Raw genomic sequence first — 23,159 nt, forward strand, 5'->3', positions numbered from 1 at the left:
GGATATTTATTCATGCTATGGTTAATGGCATTTAAAAGTGAACAGAATCAGTGTCTGCAAGCAGTAGAAATTGCAGGTGAGCAGCTTGTTCAAGGTAATACAGGGTCTGACATTCCTGACCCTTAACCCTCTGACCAAACAGTAAATCAGCCCTTAAGAAAAAAATGACAAATGTTACTGTATCTTAATATTTTGTTTGAAAAAGCTGTATAGTTTTCTTTAAACATTTTTAAACACACAAATTAATCATTTAATATCTACAAAAAAAGTTTCAGCATGCTTTTGTATTTAAGTTCATAAATAACATTCCAACATCATAATAGCAGTATTTTGTGTAGCTTTTACTTCAAACCTTTAAGTTCTTAATGCCTTTGAAAACATTTTACACAATGCCTTGAACGTACTGGTCTCCAATGTCACAGAGATGCTCCATAAGCTCTGCTTCTCTACTTGTTTTTAACCAACAGCATTGACTTTTTTTCTTGCAGTAACATTTCATGCATAGGAAAAAAAAAAAAAACCCTAAAAGTGGATGTGTGCTAAACTGAGAAAATTAAGGAAAAAAAACACACACTGAAAGACAAAAAAAAAAAAAAATAAATGACACAAACAGTAACCACACACTGACCATGACACGACTTCAGCCTCCAACTGAAATGCACACGGCTGATAATTACACAAATTCAGTTCAGCAATCCGAGTGCAGTCTCTTGGGCAGTTTTGTTCATATGAGCCTATGTCCATGTAACTCATCCTTCCAGAACTGTTTTCTGTCCAAGTTGTCTATCCTCCTCAAAAAAGTACCATAGCTTGGGTTTCAATTCAAGAGCAAAATTGAGTTATGGGAGCAAGTTCCACAGACAAACTGTCAGTTTTTTTGTAATTATATTTTTAATAAAATACCCTTGTATTTAGATTTTGTTTTAATTGTGGGTAGCTCAATGAGAACAAATACAGTGAGTGTTGAGGTTGACATTACTAACAGTAACCAGTAACAAGTAAATGGGTGTTTGGCATTTAACTAAAGTGCTGTATGTACAACCAGGGGGGCATCTGCAGCAATTTCCCTTCTCAATCTTTAATCCCTTGTAGAAGCTTTAACAGATGGGCTTCCATCACCTGTTGGACTGAAGTGGGGAAAAAAGAATTGAATGTGAAAGAAAAATTCTGTTTTTAAGACATAACATGGGTTAAAGATACATGTTTCCATATACTGGATTTAAAAAGTCCTGAAAACTTAAAAAAAGACCCTGATGGCACAACACTAATTATCGTGCACGTGGCCTCATCAGTCAGTCTTAGGTTTCCATACACATTACATCACATTTGGCTTCCCTGTGTATCTGCTGTCCAGCTGAAACCACATGGCAAAACACATCTCATGTGACTTGATGAACTGAAGACATTCTTTGAATGACCTCACTGGAATAAATTGCTTAAAACAAGAAACTCAATCAAATGAGGACACACCTTAGAAATATGACCTTATTTTAAACCAACAATCGTCCATCTTCTACCGCAGCTCTGCAATGCAATCTGCTTCATTTGTTATAGAATTAAAAAAAAATCTAACTGACACTGTATAAGGACAGTTACCATTCCTGTGACCCATGGCCACCGCCATGTCCATGGCATTGAAACCGGAGTCGGACTCCATCGTTGGGTCTGCTCCACTCTCTGCAGCGGACAGAAGGGACGCCGTTGTTGGTGAAAACCCGCTTTTCACAAAACAGGATATCTTCCACAAGTTGCCCACAAATGTTTTAGTGCTGGAAAACCTCAACGTGTTTATTGAAATTCGGCTGGCTAATGCCCCGGTGTGCTTTGGGTTTAAAATTCAAAAAGCTGCAAATGTTTTTAACCATCACTGTTTGCCACTGGCTGTAAGAGACAGGAGTGATTTTCCTCAGGTGAACTAACTGCACCCCGTTACTCACCTAGGAGGATCTCCACACAGCGCACGTGATTTCCGTGAACCGCATACAGCAAAGGAGCTCCCCCATTCTGAAACCACAAGCACACCGAGTAACGCACACGACATTGCAACCTTTCAACGACTGTGCTGTTATGAGAAACACATTTTCACCAATTTTACACCGGAGTCACAGAGACTGTCTCTGTGACCTCGAGTCCTTTAGCTCTCAGCTCAGCTGCACACAACATGGACTGCAAGACTGACCAGTTGTGGGCGTTTCCAAAGACAACAGCAGCATGTACACGGGACAAGGACTGAACTCGTCGTGAAACACAAGCCTTGATTCCATAGAGCAGCTATAATTGGGTAAATATTTTAATCTGGTAGGAAGAACGAGCAGAGCGGTGTACCCAGTCATACTCGTTGACGTCCACGCCACAGTCGATGAGCATCTTTACGATGTCAGTGTAGCCCTTACTGCAGGCCAGCGAAAGCGCGCTCTCTCTTCCCTTGGCCAGAATGTGGGGGTCAGCTCCCTGCACAGGCACGAGACATTGAATGGTTAATGGATGGTGACCGTACGCGGTCAAAGAATGCTTTGAAACGGAATAACAACGTGTGGAAGAAATGGAGCACGTATCGATTAATTGCTATTACCGAAGGCATCGGCGAAGCAGCATGCCGGGCTCATCTTACTCACGTTCTGCAGCAGGAACTCCACGACAGCGATCTGTCCGTGCGCGGCTGCCCACATCAGCGGCGTGAACCCTTCCTCATCCTGCAAGTTTATCACCGCCTCTGCTTGGGCAAACACAAGGTCATACGTTCCGTTTATGAGCGGTCCCTGTGCATAAGGCTCTCAGACGGAACTGATGGAGACTGAAATTACAGCAGCCACTTCTCCCCAAGAGTTTATTAATTAACCCCTCTGTCTATCTGATGTTTTCCCTCCAAAGTGACTTACAATATTAGGTTCGTACACACATTGACTCATTTCCAGAGCAGGGTGGTTTTAACTTGAGCACTTCAGGATAAGAACTTTGACCAAGGGTGCTACAGCAGGAGATGGAATTTGAACCTGGGACCTTCGAATGGAAGGCAGCAACTCGAAGCACTAAGCCACCTGCTGCTCTCATATACACGCCTCTCACCAGGATCTCAGATACAGCTCTGGCAGAAATGACCCAGCTGTACAAAAAGGCAAGTAATTATAAAAAAAACTTAGCAACGTAAGGCCCTCTTTAGAAAAGTCACACATAGTCAGAAACTGCTTGTCCCTAACCCAGCAACACAGGGCGCAAGGCTGGAGGGGGCGGGGACACAGCCGGGATGGGACGCAAGTCCACCGCAAGGCACCCCAAGCGGGACTCGAACCCCAGACCCGCCAGAGAGCAGGACCCGGCCAAACCTGCTGCGCCACCGCGTCCCCCTTCTTTAGAAAAGCGTCCGCTAAATTAAAACATGTAAGTGTGAATACATACATGCATCATTGGTTTTAAAAGAATGGTGAGGCGAGCATGCAGTGTTTGGGGCCCCTTCGGAAACGCATGTAGAAAACATCCCTCACCCTGCTCAATCCTGCTGGCCAGGAACACCATTTCCCCTTGGGCAGCCAGCTGGTGAATGGACAAAGCTGAAAAGACACAACATAACTCCTTAAATGTGTTCTATGAAAATTATTTCGTTTTTGCAAGCGTGAGAAATACAAAGGAAAGGAAAGCAGCGAGAGCGCTCACAGTGCACCAGGAGGGGAGTGGAGGACACCTCATTGCCGCGGTGCTTGTTGGTGAGTGTGGTGGACTGTTTGATGGGCGAGAAGTGCTTGGTGGTGGATGGTGTGTAGACGTGTCGCACTTGGATTCCCGGTGACTGTGAAGTCTGGATGTTACACTCAGCTGAGGGAAAAGCACGTTTCCATCAGCCAAACATGCACAGTCCGCTGACAGCGCCGAGAAATGCCTACAATAAACGTACAAAGGGACGAATCTGGACTAACCTATAAACGAGGCCCGCCCCCCCGTCAGCGTGCGATTACCTTTGAACAAGACAGATGCGACCTCCAAGTCTGAGTTGACCTGGTCCTGGATGTTCTTGCTGTCCTCCTCGTTGAGCGACTTCACAAAGCGCGAGCAGACGTTCATGTCGAAGCGGTTAGGTAGGATGAATTTGATCCCCATGGCGACGTTCTGGGACCCCGCATCCTCTGCGGTCACGCCCACCTGGTGCTCCGTCTTAACGCCACCCATGTCTGGCATCACGCAGATGCCCTCCATTTCCTCAGAGACCAACTGACAGTCTCTGTTCTGGTCCTCCACAGAAGCCATGTCCATCCGTGCTGAGAGATCCTCCTCAGTGTCTCCACCACCACGGGAAGAGGTCCACGTGAAGCATCAGCAAAGCCCTGCAACAAATGACACACATGATAGGGGGGGTCACCAAGTAGCGTGGTGGTGAAGACCACAGCGCTGCCATCGGAAGGTCTCTGGTTCTCATCCCACTCCTACAGCAGCACCCTCGATGAAGGTACGCACCTTGAATTGATACGGTAAAAAACACCAAGCTGTAGGACAGGGTAAATCATTGTGAAGGTACTTGTCCTAAGTCCCTTACAGGGTAAGTACATAGTAGACTTACAGCAGGTCCCTTCACACAACGGCTTCAGGTGCAGAAGGACTTGCAATATGAACGTTCCGTAAGCTAACGGCACAGACATCGGTACACGACGAACACAAAGGCATCGAGACGCTTATTAATTCAAGGAAAATGCGGAGAATTCACAGGCCTTCTGCAACTCAAGCTGGCTTTCAGTAAAAGTCCATCCTGGTGTTAAAAACAGAGACTGTGGTAGTGACCTTGTTTACTACAGTACAACGTGTACATCGCTTTGGTAGAAAGTGTCTGCTAAATACATAAGTGTCAAAAAGTAAATGTGAGCAGCTGTCAGCCTTCCCCCTGAATGCAGTCTTTTCGATACCACCGGGGTACATCTGGGCGCACAGATACTGCTCTGTATTTCAAAGCAAGGCGATAATAATAACAATAATCAGAGCAACAACAACACTAATAATAATAATACACAGCAAGTAGCGCTGCTGTCTCACAGCGCCTGGGTGGTGCGAGAGATCGTGGGTTTGATCCCCGCTCAGTCTGTGTGGAGTTTGCATCTTGTTCCTGTGTCTGTGTGGGTTTCCTCCGGGTGCTCTGGTTTCCTCCCACAGTCCAAAGACATGCTGTCCAGGTAGTGTGTGGGTGACAGAGAGTGTGTTCCACTGATGTATGGATGAGTGACCCAGAGTAAGTAGTGTATCTAGCAGTGTAAGTCACCGTGGTGAATAAGGTGTGTGGCCAATAACACTACATAGAGTTCATTGGAAGTCACTTTGGAGAAAAGATTCTGCTAAATAAATAAATGTAAATGTAATAATATCAAATTGAGAGAATAATACAAACATAACGTGTATAGTTGTACTGTTCCACACCGGCTTCCTTTCAGCGCACGTTTCAGCTCAGACGTGGAAGTGGCACGTGCAGCAGTGACGGACGGCGTGCGACGGATGTGTTGTCTCGCGCAGCAGCGTGTTCACTCCGCGCGCTGCCTATTTAACCCCATCGTCACACGAGTATGTGGTCAAATCACAGCGTCGGAGACGTCATACCTGCGCTTACGTCACAATCATAGCAAATTACCATTTCATTTTGATTTTACACGCCCCCGAATGCAAACACCGAAATATAACTTCAGAGAACGAATGAGACGGGTGAACCTGACAAGCAGCAAAGAAAGCAGAACGAATCCGTCCCCGAACAAAAGTACAACACACAGTCACTGTGACAGTGACTTACACACAGCGCGTAATGTGCAGCACGGGGCTCCGAATCAATTCAATTGCTGTGTATTCTTCATGTAAGTACTAACTAAGAATCATTGTTTTATTGAATAATCCGCAATTCTATTTGCGTAAGCAGCACACAATACCGGAAATCTAAACTATATTAGTGTTTACAATAATAAATTATGGATCCGGCTTACCTAATTTTCATAAACATGACATAGTTTGTGTGTGTTTACCATCTTCCTTCTACAGCCTTTGTCTGCGTGCTTCACACCGCTTCTGTCCAACGGTGTCGGCGGCGAATAAAGTTTATCGAAACGTGTCCGTCAATAAAGTTAATTTGACCCGGAAGTGAGTGTAGGAGTAATATGGCGGCCCCCTGCGCGCACGTCAACAACGTGATAGCGCTTTGAAAAGAGAGGAGCGGAGTGGGTTCTGACGCTTTTCGTCAAGTAGGTTTGTTTTCGCTGTAAAATACATCAGCGCATCAGTTTGCTCTCACACATACGAGATATGGCGCACCCGCGGTGATGGATATGTTTTTAACTCGTAGCACTACTTAGTGAGCCCGAAGCTGCTGAAGCTCGCGGGAGACACGCGCTGTGTGCCTGCGCGCGAGTGCCGGCGGCGGCGGCGGAGCGCCTGAAGTGAAGATGAGCATTTTCGCTTTGTTAGAAAATGTTACTTAAAGGGTGAATGTGATTGACTTACAACGTCTGCGTTTGTAATATTATCGAGAACAATTGGTCGTTGTTAGACTTTTTTTTTTTTTTTTTTTTGTTCGCTGGTCTTTTTTTCCCCTCATTCAGTGAGTCTCGTTTTTCTGTGTCTGGCCACGAAATTGCTTCATTTTTTTTCACTTTCCGCGCCCAAACTTCGTCACTCCTCGCACCTGAGGGTCTGTGTGTTTCTCTCCTCTTTCCTCGCACTGCCCCTGTCGTGTGTGAGAGACAAACTAGCTCACATTCATGTAGTATTGTTTAGAAACTTTTTAGTCTGAAGATTTCATTTAATAAAAAAAAAAAAAAAAAAATTTTTCATGATCAGTCCAAATATAATTTTACAAGCTGTACCACAAATACCATGGAGCTCATTTGAGTTTATTAGTCTATATTAGTCTTCCTTTCTCTTCGTATGGACCGATGTCCACAGGCAGCATTCCTACCTGATGACCACTGACTGTTTTCCTTGCAGGTAAACACGGTAAAACTTAACCGTATGGTAAACGAAGAGGGGTTTCATGGCTTCCTACAAAGCAACGCGGATCCCGAGTTTCCCCAGGCTGGGAGAGAAGGTCACCCAGGACACCCTATACTGGAGGAACTACAAGGTATCGGTGGGATGACCGTTGAGAAGAACGCATCATTAACACGACGAGTGTCGACCGTCGCCTGGTTAATAACGCTGAACAAAGTCGTAGTGAAGTTCCGAGTCAAGTCATTGATTTGACCCCCCTTTCAGTTATCATCATAAAGTACTGATTACTGCTTGCTGGCTTTCCCAGTATTTGAACAGCTGCTACTATATCTTCAACTTTAATGGGCACATCACTTTATTATATTGAAACGTGATTTTAAAACTTGGCGGCACAACGATTAACACTCGTGCCTCGCTGAGGTGTGAGCTCAGCCAAGGGATAGAAGCCATGTGGGAAGAGGTACTAACCGGGGAAAATTACTCGGCTGCATGAATAAGGTGAGTCGTTCTAATGTAGGTGTACATTGTAAATCATTTTGGGCAGAAGAGTCAGCTATATTTTAGTTGGCATCCTCCCACAGTCCAGAGATGTGTTTCGAGTGAATTGGTGACTTTAAACTGCCCGTAGCATGTGTCTGCAAGAGTTCGTGTGGGGACTGGCGTCCAAATCATGGTGTACCCTTCTTCTCACCCTGTGCTTCCAAGATGGGCTCTGTAGCACTTAAGCCTTGCATGGGACATGTGGCAGATGCAAATGGGTAGAGGGGGGACTTTTTTCCACAATATTTTAAAATCATTTCCCTCATCCAACTGAGGACAAACATGGTTTTTGTCAATGCTGACAATGAGTATATTGTTATGTCTGCTGCTGTGTTCCGTCACAGGCTTTGTAGGGCATCGTGTTGCACTTCGCTGTAACGCTCAGGCACTTCACAGAACCCTTTGAGCCTTTCGTTTCTCGCTTGAACAGCCAGCAGTTACAGATCGGTCTTGGCACAGCCTTTCTCCTTCACTGGTCAAAGTTGCGACACGCTAATCTGACTGGCTGGGATACGCCAACTATTTCTCTGTAATCCGTCAGAGTCGGGCATTCGGAGGGAATAGATCCTATTCACTTCTGTTGTTTTATGTTTCGTGTGAATTGTTTTGCAGACTCCGGTGCAGATTAAGGAATTTGGGGCAGTGACTAAAATAGACTTCTCTCCTCTGTCGCCGCACAATTACGCTGTGACGGCATCGACACGGGTAGGTTTTGTTTGCTGTGTTTGCAGAGCTGCATTTGTGGAATCAATACATATGTGTTGCACTGGGGCTCACAAAAAACCTTTGCTGGTTCCACATCTTTGATCTTACCGTCATGGCTAAAATGGGAGAAAAGTAGTCTTAAGGTTTATAGAATTAATTGATCACTTAGTTACATGAAAGATTTCATTGCCTCTGCGAAGGGTGACATTATGAGCCCTAATCTGAGTTGAATGCGCTGGTTTGCAGATCCACATTTACGGACCCTATTCTCAGGAACCCGTGAAGAGCTTCACGCGGTTCAAAGACACGGCGTACAGCGGCACTTTCCGCTCGGACGGCCAGCTGCTGGTGGCAGGCAGCGAGGAGGCGCTCATCCGCCTCTTTGACGTTAGCGGTCGAGTTGCGCTCAGGGAATACACTGGGCACAGCAAGTAAGTGTTGCTTTGATTTCTCATTTTTGTGCACTTTGACCTCTGTTGGGGGAATCCACTCTCCTGTTTATGTACATGTAATAGATAGCAAATGTTTTTCATCTCCAAGGCAACTGCCAGTTTTTCTTGGGACAGTTCTTTGTAATTTTGTCATCAGTCAGCATCAGCATCATCTGAACATTAAAGGAATTTTTTCTTAAAATTTTGCCTGTTGTTTTTAAAACCTTTTTTTTCCCCCAAGTATTTGATAAACAATTTGATAGACAAAGGCAGACCTACAGAGGATCGCTGCATCCTTCCTACTTTGCCAGATTGAATTATAACTTAAATGAACAATGCCTTGATTGGGTCTTTGCTGTGTGTTTACCTGGAGGTGAATTCAGCTTGTGCCTCCAAAAGCTGTTGTGCGGACAGTTCTGCACCCCATCTTTATATAGCACAGTTGAGTCAAAGCTGCTTTTCAGACAAAGATAAAGGAATTATTGCCAGAGGATCAGGAGAATAATACTTTTTTTAAATTAATGTTTTCTTTACTCTTCCCTGGCTGCTATTAGTTGTTTCTTTAGGTTTTTTTTCTCAAGCAAAACAAGTTTCCGATTCACAGGACACGTGTATTAATGATTAATGCACATTGTCTATGATGGTGTTTTTACAGGGCCGTGCATTTCACAGACTTCTCCGCAGACCGCTTTCATATATTGTCTGGGTCAGACGACTACACGTGCCGCCTGTGGGACATCCCCAGTTCTGCCGAAGTCTCCCGCTACAGCGAACACACGGATTATGTTCGGTGTGGCACTCCAAGCAGGCTAAATCCAGATGTCTTCATCACTGGTCAGTTTCATAATTTTGTCTGTCAAAAACGGTGGTTAATAAACACTGACAGAAAGAGAAGAAACACTTGTTGTGCAACTTGGGAAGACTCCCCTTAATATAGTTGATATTGCAAGATGCGCAGTTGTCCTTTGGTTACAGTACTTCTGCTTTATGTACTAGGTTATGAAAGCTGTAAATACTACAGTTCGATAATGTCCATATCGATATTTTAAACCCACAGAAGAAATGGAGAAGCTGTCTTTATGCTGCATACTTGGACCTTGATCTGTTTTTAAAATTAAGATTAAAAACTAGTGTAAGAAATGTTTCTAATTAATGAGGAGCTCCACACCTGAATGAAATTCACTTCTGTAGCCACTCCTCCTCCCCTTAACACTGTCGCTGATGCTGACGTGCATATGGTGTGCCTGAGCACAGCTGTGCTTGTGCGTCTCCTTGTTGACGCAGTGTTGCTTCTGCCACGGCCTCAGGCTCCTACGATCACACAGTGAAGGTGTTTGATTCCCGGAAGGAGAGGAGTGTGATGACCATGGACCATGGGCAGCCGGTGGAGAGCGTGCTTCTCTTCCCTTCTGAGGGGCTCCTCGTGTCTGCAGGTACAGGCAGGGGTCGGACGACCCGATTAGCGTTTCAGTGATCAAACGCAGAAGAGACACATAATGACGCATTTTCTGCAATGAAGAGAGGAGGCGTCTTCTTTTCCCCACCAGGGTCTTCTAGGTTCAGAGTAAAATTTCAGTAAGCACAGTCAGTGTAAAAGCTGAAGTCTTGACTACAATGTGTCTAGCAAATAGTGGGATTGCAGTTCAGTTTGTGACATTCCAATGTACAAACTTCCCGGTACTTGGCTAGTGTTGTTTTCACTGGGGAGTAACCAGGGTGTTGTGGTGTTCCATCCATAGGTGGGCGCTATGTCAAGGTATGGGACATGCTGAAAGGGGGACAGGTGCTGGTCTCTCTGAAGAACCATCACAAGACAGTGACGTGTTTATGCATGAGCAGCACGGGTCAGAGGCTGCTGTCAGGGTCACTGGACAGGTGAGCTGCTGGTGGTGAGGTAGAGATAGTGATTCACTCTGATTTGTAAGTGGGCTGCAGATGCTATAAAGGAAGGACATCACTTGTAGAAAAGATTTAGCAGAGACATTCACAGAATGCTTAATTTTACCACATTCTCTTTTCCTCTGTATGAGTCATTTAAATGGTGGACAATGTCCCCTGGAAAGGCCTGTTAGCAGAACTGATGCAACTCCATGTGATTTCTCAGTAACTCATCCTGAAAATAATTTTTTGTCTTCATTTCTGCCATCTGTCTTGTCTGTGATGTACAACAAGTTTTGATAGGCAAGAGGCAGAAGAGCATACAACCTCTAGGTATTTTGCATTTTTCTCAGACTTCTGATTAGTCTCATTTTCTGCAGGCATGTGAAGGTTTACAGCACAACAACTTACAAAGTTGTTCATAATTTTGACTACGCTGCATCCATTTTGAGTATCGCATTGGCGGTAAGTACCCATCATTTCAACATCGCGGAGCAGATGAAAAACTGGGCTTCTGGCCCAAGGGCTTTGGATTAAACTGATGGGAGAAGATTTCCTCAGTTGTTTTTCACAAAGTCCGGCTTCATTCATCTTTGTAAATTGATGTTAAAGATATATATTTTTAAACTGTTAGTGGTAACTTCATGAAAATGTACATAACATTTTTATTCTCTTTTTTTTTTTTTTTTTTTAAAACATAAACTAAACTTGTACCTCAACTAGTGCACTGACTGGAAGTCAGTTCATAATTCAAAACTAAGTCCAGCCATTATGTCAGAATCAATAAAACCTTAATAATGCAAGTTAATTGCTCGATTATTCATTGGTAGGTGCTGTTATAAGCATCAAAGATAAAATTAATTTAAAATTCACTGAAACATTCACTTTTTATCAATAGCTCAAGCAATGCAGGGTCTCAGTGTTCCTCGGTACCAGAAGAACTGGGTGAGAGAACATAATGGAACACCAGTTTATTATCTTTTATTAACATGAAGCAATGTTGAAGGTGTCCACTTTGAATAGTCAGGTTCAGAAATGTGTGAATCGCAATGTAAGGGAGTATTGCGTGAGCAGAAACTATTAAGTGTTTCATATTAAAAACAGACTGTGTGTCTCATGATAAACAAAACTGGCACAGAGAAACTAAGCAACACACAACAAACGTTTTGACAGCTCATTATAATTTATTTCTGCAGTCAAAAAGCATAATGCTGTTAGTTAGCATAGTGTTGCACCATGGTCTCTGGAGAAACAACATTTCGTTCCACTGTACAAGCTATGTAGAGGAATGACAATAAAGACGACTTGAACTTGATAATAAGAGAAGCATACTGCTGTTTATGTAAAAAGTCATAGTTTCTGTAGGTCTTGAATAGGGCATTAATACATTTTTAAAAATATGCTGAAATCAGTGTCTGGTCCTCCTTCCCCACAGTTTTTTTTTCTGAGTGTATTTTTCTGCCCCTTTTGTGGGAAAGCAGAAATACAGGCTGTTTTTTGCTTTATAACAGATAAATTTTAGTATTTTCTCTTACAAACATTTTCTGGTTTATTTTTATATATGAAAATTTGTGGGTCTGATGATTGCAATACAAGGCACAAGTTCACACAGTCCCTAGTTTTTTTTCTTTCTTTCTTCCCCCCCCTCTCCTTTCCCTCCCGGGCATCTATATATAATTTGAATTTATTTTAGAGGTTAATGTCTAATATTTAAAATTTTCTGTTTTTCAGTGCTAAATAAAAACATGTCACTAAATGGGTGTTTCTCTCCATTTGCCTGACCTGTATTTATACAGGAAACATCGAGATTGTTTAAGGTTTGAAACACAAAAGTCAGTGTCTCTGGATTTTTTCCTGAATTTACTTATAAATTCTTGCTGCTTTGTGTGTTCCTCTGTTCAGCCTAATGACGACTCAATCATAGCTGGGATGACTAATGGGGTGCTGAGCGTCAAACACAAGAAACACCCAGAAGACCGGAAAATGGTCGGCGGTACGAGCAGACATCGGCCAGCGTACCGTGTCTTTGTTAAGGGGAAGAACTACATGCCAAAACAGGTTCTCCTTTTTTTTTTTTTTTTTTTTTTTTTTTTTTTTTTATTCTTATTAATTTTAATACAGGAAGTAGTGCTTTCTTGAAAAACAACAGTAATCTCTGCACTGATGCTCAGACGTGTGATTTCCTGCCCTGTCCATGTAGGATGACTTTTTGGTCCGAAAACGTGAGAAAGCCCACTTGAAACAGTACGACAAAGAGTTAAAGAGGTTCCAGGTGTCCAAAGCTTTGGACTCGGTCCTGAAGGTGAGTGATGCTCTCTGAGAACTGGACTGGACTGTCATGCCACACGTATCTCGCACGGACCTACGTTGGCTCTGCTTCAGGTGCAGGGCAGTGAGGCTGCAGCAGAGAGCGCACGCTAACTCGGGATGGTCACGCAAACCCTCGCAGTTCACAAACCCCTGTCGGCGGTCCTATCTGCAGCCCAGTGCCCGGTTGCCCTTGGTTCAGCCCAGACCCTTTGTCTATGCACTCTTTGTAGTCCTGCCTCCCTGCTGTTAGGTAGCGGGGTACGTGCAGCTCTTGACGTGACTATGCAGAATGAGCCCAGGGAATGTGTGTTTGTGTGGGATGCCAGCAGCCCGTTGTTTTCAGGCTCTAATGAGGTGGCAAGCACAAGCTCTGCACCCTGTGCTTCCATGGGGTCAGCAGGTGTGGCAGTACAAGACAGAGCCCAAGTGTTGTCAACATGGGAAGGATTGCCATCTAGGAAGTTATAAACATCCGCTTGTGAGGGGAATAACATCGGCAACCCACCAAGCTGGTGTATTAAACTCTTTCACCATGCTTTGATTTTGAAACGATCGATGCTTGTGTCCGTAAGAGAGCTACACTCCTACACCTTTGTCTGCTTGGTTGCCCCCGCTGATAAGAGGTCCCAGATCAAAAATCTATAGGTGCTCAGTTTTGCTCTGATGTGTTGGGATGAGCTCCCTCTGTCCTTCAGAACTGCTAAATCCCCAGCAATTAAAGAAGGATCTTAAAACGCAGCTCTTTCAGATCCACGGATCTCCTGTCTACTCCATAAACTTGCATCCCACTATCTGTCAGAGTCACTTCTGTATTTCCTATCTTGCTCACTTCTGTGGGCTACTACTCATGTAATGTGCACTGGGTAAAACGGTGGTATCAGACATACACGCAAAGCTCTGATAATGTTGCACCTAAAGCTCTTTTTCTGTTGAAATGTACTTTTGTTTATGCTGAATATCTGCTAAATAGAAAAAAAATGTAAGTGTTAAATGCTCTACTGCAAGTTTACTAAATTAATATAAAAACTGATAGGATGGTGGAGCTGGCTGGACTTCCATCTGACCACATCATTCCAGTAGTGAACAGATGTAATAAACCAGTGTTCTTGTTCCGGCTGCTGCCGCTTGTACCAAGTGATACCGACGGTGTGATCCTTGTGGTTATTCTGCGTTCACGTGGCTACATTCACGTGATTTGATTTGATTTGTCTGTGCATGTGCTCCATCAGCCTCATGTGCGACTGAAGACACCCGAGGTGACGGTGGCTGTGATACAGGAGCTGAACCGCAGGGGAACCCTGAAGAATGCCCTTGCCGGACGGGATGAGAAAGGCCTTAGCATCCTACTCAGCTTCCTCATTAGGTACAGACCTTTGACCATCCTCTGAGGGAGTGTGGAGGGCCACAGATGCAGAACAGCTCTTCAGCAGTCAGTGTGTTGTCTGGTAATGGTTTGCTTCTTGTTGAGTGAATTTCTTTCCTCCCCCTGTAGGAATGTAGTTGATTCCAGATTTGCCCCTATTTTGCTCACTGTTGCAGAGATGGTTTTGGGTAAGTTTTGTACAGACAAGGATGCAGAGGTCTGTTTGTATCTTTTACCCTCCCTTTCTGTCTGTCACTCAAACAGTGTTCATGTTCACCACTTTTGTGCACAGACATCTACATGAAGGTGGTGGGACAGTCGGCTGTGGTGGACAAGCAGATCCTGAAGCTGCAGGAGCTTGTCGAGAAGGAGATCGACTACCAGCAGGAGCTGATGGAGGTGCTCGGCATGATGGACACCCTGTTTGCCACCATGACGGCCAAGAAAGAAGCAGCAGCCCTGCAGAGCCGAGCAGCCAATGGATTGGTGGAGGTCAGAGGTGGACAGGACCAGATGGTGAAGGCAACCTGATGCTCCTTGCAACTGCCACCCCTATTTCCTCAAGTGGACTGAGCGCCTTTTCAAATCAATATGGTGTGGAGCTCAGAGATTCGCTGCTGGAGTCTGACACATTTTAACAACAGGACAAAACTCATAAAACTTTATATTTTCACCAGGTTCCAAAATCTGAACAGTCTACAGATGTTTGGTTCACTTTTCTACTAACCACTGCATTTCAAAACTGTCCAAAAAAATACAAAAGGGTGGATAATGTGAAACCTAATAATGTTAATATTCTTAAGTCCTATTGGGTGGTTTCCAAGAACAAGTACATTTTTTAATGTTTTGGACAAAGTTCCTGGTTTTGTAATTGAAAGTAATATTATGGAAGCAATGTCAGTTTTTGTTTTAGTTTCAGGAGAAATTTTAGCAGTTGAACAGTTTTATGACTATATCTGCCATTGTATCCCTGTAAATCCACTTCAGGTTTGGGTGCTGTTTGTTTTTGTTTTTTTTTTTTTTTTTTAAGTCCAGTGTAAAGTTGTCACATCCAAAGCAATGCCTTCAGGCTTTTGGTATGTATTTATAAAAAAAAAAAAATGGTGTCCTTGTTCCAGAATGTAATGGAAAAAGTAAAAAAAAAAAAAAAAAAAACCCTTAATTTCAAACATCCTTGGGAATTTTCTTCCTTTACTACTGTACTGATGACCACAAGAGGGCGATATTGTATTATTGAATATGAAACTGGAATTAAGGCTGCAGTTATACAACAATTATGATGATTATGAAATTATGGGTGGAGCCATAACGGTGCAGCAAGTATCCCTGGTGCCTCACAGTTCCTGGGTTGTGGATTCAGACATGGTTTGGTTCGAGTCTGGTTTAGTCTAAGTGGACTTTGTAGGTTCTTTTGCAGTTGACTTCAGTGCAGTTTTTCTGTTGTCTTCCTTTCCCATACTGTTCTCTGTCTACAACATATAGTTGTGCACTTTTTTTTTTTTTTTTTTTTTGTGTTTCGGCGCGAAAATACTTGACTCTTTTAAAGCTCCACGGCTCAACCTTTAGAAAGTCAAATATTAATATGCTGAATTTCTTTCATAGGATATGTGGTAGTCAGCTTAATCATTTTGGATTATGTCAAAGTTCACACCTTTCCCATGTGACATTCACTCATGTACTCTCTTTTTTCCAATTTCCAGTGTGAATGAAGAAGTGTTCCTTTGAATTTATTTTACTTTATACTTGTTTTAAGCTTACATATTTAACAGATGCTTTTGTCCAATGAACTGTATGTAGTGTTATCAGCCCACACACCTTTTTCACCAAGGTGATTTACACTGCTAGATACACTACTTCGGTCACTCATCCATACATCAGTGGAACACACTCTCTTTGTCACTCACACACTATGGGGGAACCTGAACAGCATGTCTTTGGACTGTGGGAGGAAACCCACACAGACATGGGGAGAACATGCAAACTCCACAGAGACTGAGTGGAGGTCAAACCCATGTCCTCTAGCACCACCCAGGTGCTGTGAGACAGCAGCGCTACTCACTGTGCCACCGTGCTGCCCCTTTAAGCTTTTTTCTAATGTCTATGTGCAGTGTTGCTATCTTATTACATTGGTGTTTATTTTTCCCTTTTAACTCCGTTTTGTGGCTAAAACAGTATTTTATTAAATGGCTTTTTCAAGGTAGTGTAGACAAATTAATGCAACCAAATCATGGATAGAAAAGTAGTAATGTTGCCAGGATCTTTTGTGAAATACTTCTGATTTTAAACTGGAGCTTATTTTCAACAAATGTGTTTTTATTTTTACTCTCCATCTAACTGTATAGTGTTTGTGAAATTATCGTATCCTCTATCTGCTGAGAGGTTGCCGCATTGCAATGGGCAATAATAACTGTAGCCTTTCCTAGACATTCCTCAGCAACAGCTGCTCTTAAAACACCCATCTCATTATTTAGTTGTCTTTGGCTAAAAATTTCCTGGCTGATCATCAAAGCACCACAGTTAAGTGCTGTGTATTATTTTCGTCTTATCATTTCGCTTCTCTCTTCATACATTCATTATCGTACGAAAAGGTTAGAAAGAAATGGCACTTCGTAATTAAGCTAAAATCACTGGAAGTTCTCCGGCTTTCTACTTTTATTTTATCGTCTCAAAAGAGGCAGGAAGGGTGGGAACCTAATGAAGTGATTCTGTTGTTTCCTGTTTGGTCTCTAGTTCTCTGCATATGTGACCCAATGTGGTTAACAGAACACAGACCTGTACCAACATGCATTTTCTCAAATAGGTTCGCTTTGACAGGATAGTGGTAGAATCATGTAATCTCCTTTAAAGTTACATACCTGACAAATATATTTGTCAAGGATTTTAATGCCTTCTCCAAACTGCAAAACATGCACACGCACACACACACACACACACACTGGCTGAAGCCGCTTGTCCCTAGTGGGGTCGCGGCAAACCAGAGCCTAACACAGGGTGTAAGGCTGGAGGGCGAAGGGGACACACCCAGGACGGGATGCCAGGCTGTCACAAGACACCCCAAGCAGGACTCGAACCCCAGACCCACCAGAGAGCAGGAACTGTAAAACATGTTGTAAGAAAAAAAAAAGGAAATTAATAGATTGAACAGAAAATATTACATTACTGCATCTTCCTAAGAGGGGGTGCAAATGGCGCAAAAGGTTTGACCGGGTCCTGTTCTCTGGCAGGTCTGGGGTTTGACCCCCGCTTGGGGTGCCTTGTGATGGACTGGCGTCCCATCCTGAGTGTGTCCCCTCCCCCTCCAGCCTTATACCCTGTGTTGCCGGGTTAGGCTCCGGTTTGCTGCAAACCCGCTCGGGACAACCTGTGTGTGTGTGTGTCTTCGTCTTCCTGAATTATAAGGACTTATAACTTCTACATGTCAGGGAGTTTTATCTGAGTTGTAAAGATCCAGCAGATTATACCACGTTCCCTGATACTGCTGAAACAGTGAAGCGGGCCCCACAGTGGTGTGGTGATGACTGCTGTGGCCCGGTACCGCGGTCGGCAATAGGCCGAGTTGGCTTTTCGCTGCCACGCTTCCCACTGTGTTTCCATCCTTCCACCCTTTTCACCCATCACATGGAAAGCAAGTGGATCCATTGAGCAGAACCATGGGCTGTTTCCCAAACAGAGCTGTGTGTCGGGTGTACACACCGAAGCAACTGTTTCGCAGCGTGCTGGAAGCCGGACTGGCTTTAACAAGATAAACCCGTTTCATGCGGAAAAATATAAACAGGCAGTCTAAGCAACTTTTGTGATATTTTGGCGCACGGACACTGTAAATGAAGGGTAATCACTCAGGCACCTCATTTTACAGGTGCTATTCAGAAAGCCATGTGCTGTGTTTTAAAAGTACTGAATAAAGGGGCAAATGATTGGTGTTCCAGTCTGGATATTGATTTAAAGTAAATATTCAGTTGCTGGTATTACACATTATGGTTTCTACAGTCAGTCAAAATAGGTACCAGAAGTTGTTGCACCACTGACACCGGAACATAACTATTCCTGCAGAAAATATTCATTGGCTCAATAGCTGACTGCATGTCCTTTATGAAAAAGGACAAAAACTTGCAATACATGGGAATGTTTACTTGTACTTTTATTTGAGTTTCTCTGGATTGACTGTTATGTATTTACACGTATAGAATATTTGACTATTTAAAGCTTGATCTCAAAACTGAATTTAGCGCAAGGGAGAGTGTAGTTTATAATCATTACTCGATATGTCACAATTTTAAGTGATATTTGAAATCCTTTTTCATCATATTTAATCAATATATGTCTAGGGCAGCATGTAGCTTAGTGTTTGGCCATTGCAATGAGAGACTGCTGGTTTGAGCTGCTCCTCCTGTCATAGTACCCTTGAGAAAGGCTCTTATCCGGAATTTATGCTGTAAAAATTACCCAGTTGTGTAAATGTGTAAATCATTGTAAGCAGCTCAGGGTAAAAACCCAACACCGTAACTCGCTTTGGAGATTAGTAAAGATTAGTAAATCGTATCTTAAAAAGTGGCTTTCTGAAAAGGATCTTAAACTTGCATTAGTTACCGACTGAGTAAATACTTAATGACTAAGGTGAACATGTTCTAGCAAACCAGCTGTGTCAGTCCTCATCAGTGTATGTGTGTTCACAGGGGACCGGCTTTGTAAAAAGTGGAACGGATTACGTCCACAGCCATAATTGTGTGGAACTGGGGGAGAAACGCTGACAGCACAATGGAAGCAGAGAGAAGAGCATGTCCAGAAAATGTGGTCTTCATTAAAACAGACCCAGCAATCCAAGTGTTTCCACTGAAAAAAGAAATCACACTGTACTGAAGTTAAAGAAGGCATTTTGAAGTTTTAAGTCAAATCTTCGCTGAATTCTGGTGAAGCGCTATTCTTCCAACCAGAAATGTTGGAGTAGTTTTCTGATCAAAGGTAAAATCCAGATTTAAAAAGTACCTCCAATCACAGTTGCTCACTGACAGGTCATTTCTGTCTTCTTGCCCAGATCTAGGTTCAGTGTGATTTTGGAAAACTCTTGTTAGTTGTCTGTTCTAGGTTAAATAGAGCACTGTTTTCCACTGTGTGAATGAAACATGGGGGGGCATGGGGGCACAGCAGGTTCAGCTGATGCCTGTTGTGTCGGGGGGTCTGGGGTTCGAGCCCTGCTTGGGGTGCCTTCCGACAGACTGGAGTCCTGCCTTGGGTGTGTACCCTCCCCCTTCGGCCTTGTGCCCCGCGTTGCTGGGCTAGGCCTTGGCTCGCTGCAACCGCGCTTGGGACAAGCAGCTGATGACAATGGATGGATGAATAAAACATCTGAAAAAGCACACTGAATTTGTTACTATGATTTATTCATCGAGATGACACTTTTCTCCAAGGCAACTTGCAATCTTTTATCCATTCAGACAACTGGGAGATACTTGTTGCGTCAATTCAGGGTAAGTACCTTGCTCAAGGGTTCTCCAGTAAGATCTTGGACTGAAACGTGGGTCCTTCAAGTGCAAGGTGTCACCGCTAGCTATTACACGCCGTTCAACCTTCAGTATAAATGGGTGTTTCTGTTGAGGCTCAATCCCAGGGAAACCAGACCTTCCAGTGCTAATAAATAACTTGCTCTCTATGTCGTTTTTAAAACTGAAATCTATATTTTACTAGACCAAAAAAAAAAAAATTAAAGAAGCACATAACAGTTTCAATGCACGTCAAATTTCAACGCACAAAAAATGTGCTGTGAATATTTTGGATTGTCCACAACAGTTCAAAAAACCCAATTTTTCACAGACCTTTGTTGGAAGACAGCCCCAAAACTAGAATCCAAGTTCCTGGTGTAGGTTTGATCTTCATGCAGCCCAACTGTCATAACATCTATTTCAGCTGATTCTGACACACACAATAATTCAATATTAGGTTTTTAATAAAAAGACTGTAAACTGGCTACTCCTATTTCAAATGTCAAAGTTACAAATTTCCAAAGATAAGAATATTTTCAGGTGAATTTATTTTATTTACTTTAGCTTCACTGTCCTATTCTGTAAAAATGGTCTGCTGCATGGCAAAAGCCACCTGCATTTCTGCTTGTAGCCATTAGCAGTAAAATGCATTGAGACAGATTAGAAAGGGAATTAGAACAGGAACACGGGGCTTCCTTAATTCAACCCACTTCCACAGCCTTAGCAGCTGCTGTCTGATGCTTGTGAGTGTCCATCACCCATTCCTTGTTCTTAACTTCTTGTTCAAGTCAGGGTTGTGGGACTGTGCGATGAAACCCACACAGATACAAGGAGAACACGCAAATTTCACATAGATTGAGAAGATATTGAGGTACAAACTAAGGTATGTTTTCATGATCACTCCGTACACTGAGTAATACTGTGAATATTATGAGTCATAAGGTTATAGCTGATTATTGGAAAATGTTATCCTTTCATTTAAATTTACTTTAAAAAAAGGAAAAAGGTTCCATTTCTCCTCCTTGGACATGCACGTGTCTTCCTTTTCACCACCTGCACCCACGGCCACGCTCGCTACACTGGTGTCGGCAGCGGGAAGGCATAAGACCATGATGAACTGGATCTAGCAGTAGTTGAAAACAGCAAGTGGAGGAGGAAGCCAAGTAGGGAAGGAACATAAATCCTGGGATGAGTGGAGCTGAAGCTGTGGAGGTATTGGGAAGCACAGGTTCCCGCTCAGCCCTGTTCCTGAAGACAGTGGAATGGTGATGCAAGATGTTGCAGAGCACAGGTGGCCAAGTTGAGGCAATTCTGCCTAGACACAAAGAAGCTGCGAAATCAAACACCAAACTGCCATGAAGTGCAGGTATCCAGAGAACAGCAGCCCCCTTTGACCCGCCACGCCTGCTATGAAGAAGAGAACTGTCAGCTCGCCCCAAGTCTCTTTAAACCATCCCAAGGAACGGTGCCTCGACAGCACAGGCAGGAGCCACCGCGAAAGCAGAATGGCAAGGTATCTAGAAGTGCCTGGTTGCATAAGGTCAGCTGCTTCAAGGTCTAGGATGTCCAGTAAACAGCAAGGCAGCTGAAGCAGGGGCGGTGACTAGAGCGGTTTGCATGGATCCCCCATGGAGAACAGCGGGAGGTGCCATGGGACATCTGGTCTGCCAGGTGCAGACGATTGGTGTCAGCGTCAGCCACATTGGCACCACCAAGACCTGGTGCAGGCACACCAAGAGGCTCTGCTCAGACCAAGGCTGGGCTGATAAAAGGCAAGGATGGCTGCTCTGGCCCCTCTACCCAGAACCCTGGTGGATCGCCTTGGCTGGTGGTCCTGTTCACTGGTGCAGACTGTCTGGGACTCCAGTCTTACCTCATCTGTGGTGCCTCTGGAAGCAGAATTGTACATTGGGTCACTGCTGGGACTCTTTTTTTCCCCCCAAAACACGTAGGCAGTGGAGAGGCTGCTCTTTTTTGGCGGGGGGCAATGTGGTCTCCCACATCATTTATACTTCCTGCCTTCACCATCTTCCAGCCTTACTCCATAATAAACTCGGCATTATAGAAACCCATACTTTTGTCTTCGTTTAGCCCAGCCAGACCTGTGATTACGCTGCAATATTTTTGATGACGAGCCACACATATATAGGCACATGTGCCTTCATTCTGCAAGGTGCAGCCCAAGTAAGACAACCACTCACAAAGCTTAAAACTTGTTACAAGATCATTAACCTTTATTTTGATTATGTCTTTGTCCAAGGACATTTACAGTGCTAAATAACAACCTTCATAAGTTTCACCTATTTGTAAAGCAGGAAGGGTATTCTTTACGGTATCAGAATGTGAGTACCTTATGCTTCTCAAATGTACTACACTACAGCAGGAGCTGTATTCAAACCAGGAACGTTCAGGCTGCCAAGTAACAGCCCTAAACCAGCTCCCCCTAAAGTGACAGAACATCCAAGTCTAGTATATTAAGAAGCGCCCGAAATCCTACAGCGCCGCGGACAGGTGTCCTTTTTTCACAACGGACACCACAGCTGAGGAAGTCGACGAATTAACCGCCAACCGCTGCAGCTCCGCGTGGGAATCCCGTGCGCACTAGGGCCACGTGACGCTGCCGCCGCCGTAGCGCCTCGCGCTCCGTTTCTGTGCGTGAGTGTGCGCGCGAGCAGCCAGTGGCGCTGGATGGAGCGCGAGGAGCGGAGTGTGGTCGAGTTCTAATGAGCGTCAGCCGTCGAGTAAGAGGCGACGCAGCTCTCGGAACGCGGATTAAACTCGTCTCATCTCACTTTTCTTTTTTTGGGACGTTGTGGTTTATTGAGGTAATGGTTTATTAATTAGTCTGGCTGAAAATATCCGTGAGACGTTACTTTTTTTTCCCCCCTCGTCGTTCGCTGACACCTTCTTCTTCTCTAATTGAGGCTGAGCTGAGGTAAATTCTCACTTTTTTCTGACATAAAATTACTGTTCGAGACGACCTTGTGCTCCTGAGTTTGTGGTGAAAGGACGTTAAATTCGGAGGTGAAGGTCTGACAGCATGCGTTTGTGTCACAGTGTGATAATGGTATTAATTTAAAGATGAGGCGATATGTAAACTGACTGGTGTAGATTCTCAAGTGGAAAGAACCCGGATTTTGAGGGTCTCTGTTACTGTGTTGCGTGGACAGAACTGTCTACTCAACCTGTGTGACAGCTCAGATTTCAGGGAAATGTTCTTTGTTTTGCATGATACAGCGCTTTTCATTCTTATAGTATCCATATTGTTCTTTGTCAAGTTCAAATTTCTAGCTGTAACTTACAGCTGGAATGAAATTGACAAATAACAATTAGTTAACAGTGAGTGATGAGGGATGCGGTTATGTAACCGCGGGTTTACTCCAATGATGTGGTGTATTTATTTATTTCCAAGACTGCTTTACGTTCAATTTAACAATGTTTACTTTGTCAGACCCAGCAATTCGGACTAATTCTGCTTAAGTTTTTATAAAGAATATGCTCTTGAGAAAA

General features: G+C 43.8%; 3 protein-coding genes across 5 annotated transcripts in view; 2 read left to right on the forward strand and 1 right to left on the reverse strand.

The window, feature by feature from the left end:
* Window positions 1–629: 629 nt before the first annotated feature.
* ankra2 (ankyrin repeat, family A (RFXANK-like), 2) lies at window positions 630–6,035 on the reverse strand. The gene is made up of 9 exons (XM_018736744.1): window positions 5,946–6,035; window positions 3,951–4,316; window positions 3,652–3,810; window positions 3,483–3,548; window positions 2,616–2,713; window positions 2,326–2,451; window positions 1,938–2,004; window positions 1,597–1,677; window positions 630–1,127 (listed from the first exon to the last, which is right to left on the reverse strand). The coding sequence occupies exons 2-9, from the start codon at window positions 4,243–4,245 to the stop codon at window positions 1,072–1,074; spliced, it is 948 nt and encodes a 315-aa protein (XP_018592260.1). The 5' UTR covers window positions 4,246–4,316; window positions 5,946–6,035; the 3' UTR covers window positions 630–1,071.
* Window positions 6,036–6,105: 70 nt separating this feature from the next.
* utp15 (UTP15 small subunit processome component) lies at window positions 6,106–15,299 on the forward strand. Of its 2 annotated transcripts, none has more exons than XM_018736743.2 (13): window positions 6,106–6,204; window positions 6,943–7,078; window positions 8,098–8,190; window positions 8,437–8,621; window positions 9,277–9,455; window positions 9,929–10,054; window positions 10,361–10,496; window positions 10,880–10,964; window positions 12,402–12,557; window positions 12,700–12,801; window positions 14,039–14,172; window positions 14,302–14,360; window positions 14,465–15,299. In XM_018736743.2, the coding sequence occupies exons 2-13, from the start codon at window positions 6,989–6,991 to the stop codon at window positions 14,701–14,703; spliced, it is 1,584 nt and encodes a 527-aa protein (XP_018592259.1). In that variant the 5' UTR covers window positions 6,106–6,204; window positions 6,943–6,988; the 3' UTR covers window positions 14,704–15,299. The 2 variants fall into 2 exon arrangements, with proteins under 2 accessions (XP_018592259.1, XP_018592258.1); XM_018736742.2 differs by having other exon boundaries at window positions 6,106–6,200.
* Window positions 15,300–22,319: 7,020 nt separating this feature from the next.
* The window catches only part of arhgef28a (Rho guanine nucleotide exchange factor (GEF) 28a), a 77,139-nt gene continuing 76,299 nt past the window's right edge, over window positions 22,320–23,159 (forward strand). For both annotated transcript variants that reach the window (XM_018736684.2, XM_029253141.1), the window contains exon 1: window positions 22,320–22,584. The gene's annotated coding sequence lies outside the window, so the exon portion shown is untranslated. The remainder of the gene's footprint in view (window positions 22,585–23,159) is intronic.

This window comes from Scleropages formosus, chromosome 6 (assembly GCF_900964775.1).
Source record: "Scleropages formosus chromosome 6, fSclFor1.1, whole genome shotgun sequence".
Classification (NCBI taxonomy): domain Eukaryota; kingdom Metazoa; phylum Chordata; class Actinopteri; order Osteoglossiformes; family Osteoglossidae; genus Scleropages; species Scleropages formosus.

Coding starts and splice junctions, on each gene's coding strand:
- ankra2 (XM_018736744.1), bottom strand. CDS start 4,245: ATGGACATGGCTTCTGTGGAGGACCAGAACAGAGACTGTCAGTTGGTC. Junction 2,452..2,615: donor TGGAGTTCCTGCTGCAGAAC/GTGAGTAAGATG, acceptor GTGCCTGTGCAG/GGAGCTGACCCCCACATTCT. Junction 1,128..1,596: donor GGCCATGGGTCACAGGAATG/GTAACTGTCCTT, acceptor TCCCCACTTCAG/TCCAACAGGTGATGGAAGCC.
- utp15 (XM_018736743.2), top strand. CDS start 6,989: ATGGCTTCCTACAAAGCAACGCGGATCCCGAGTTTCCCCAGGCTGGGA. Junction 8,622..9,276: donor GAATACACTGGGCACAGCAA/GTAAGTGTTGCT, acceptor GTGTTTTTACAG/GGCCGTGCATTTCACAGACT. Junction 10,965..12,401: donor TTTTGAGTATCGCATTGGCG/GTAAGTACCCAT, acceptor TCCTCTGTTCAG/CCTAATGACGACTCAATCAT.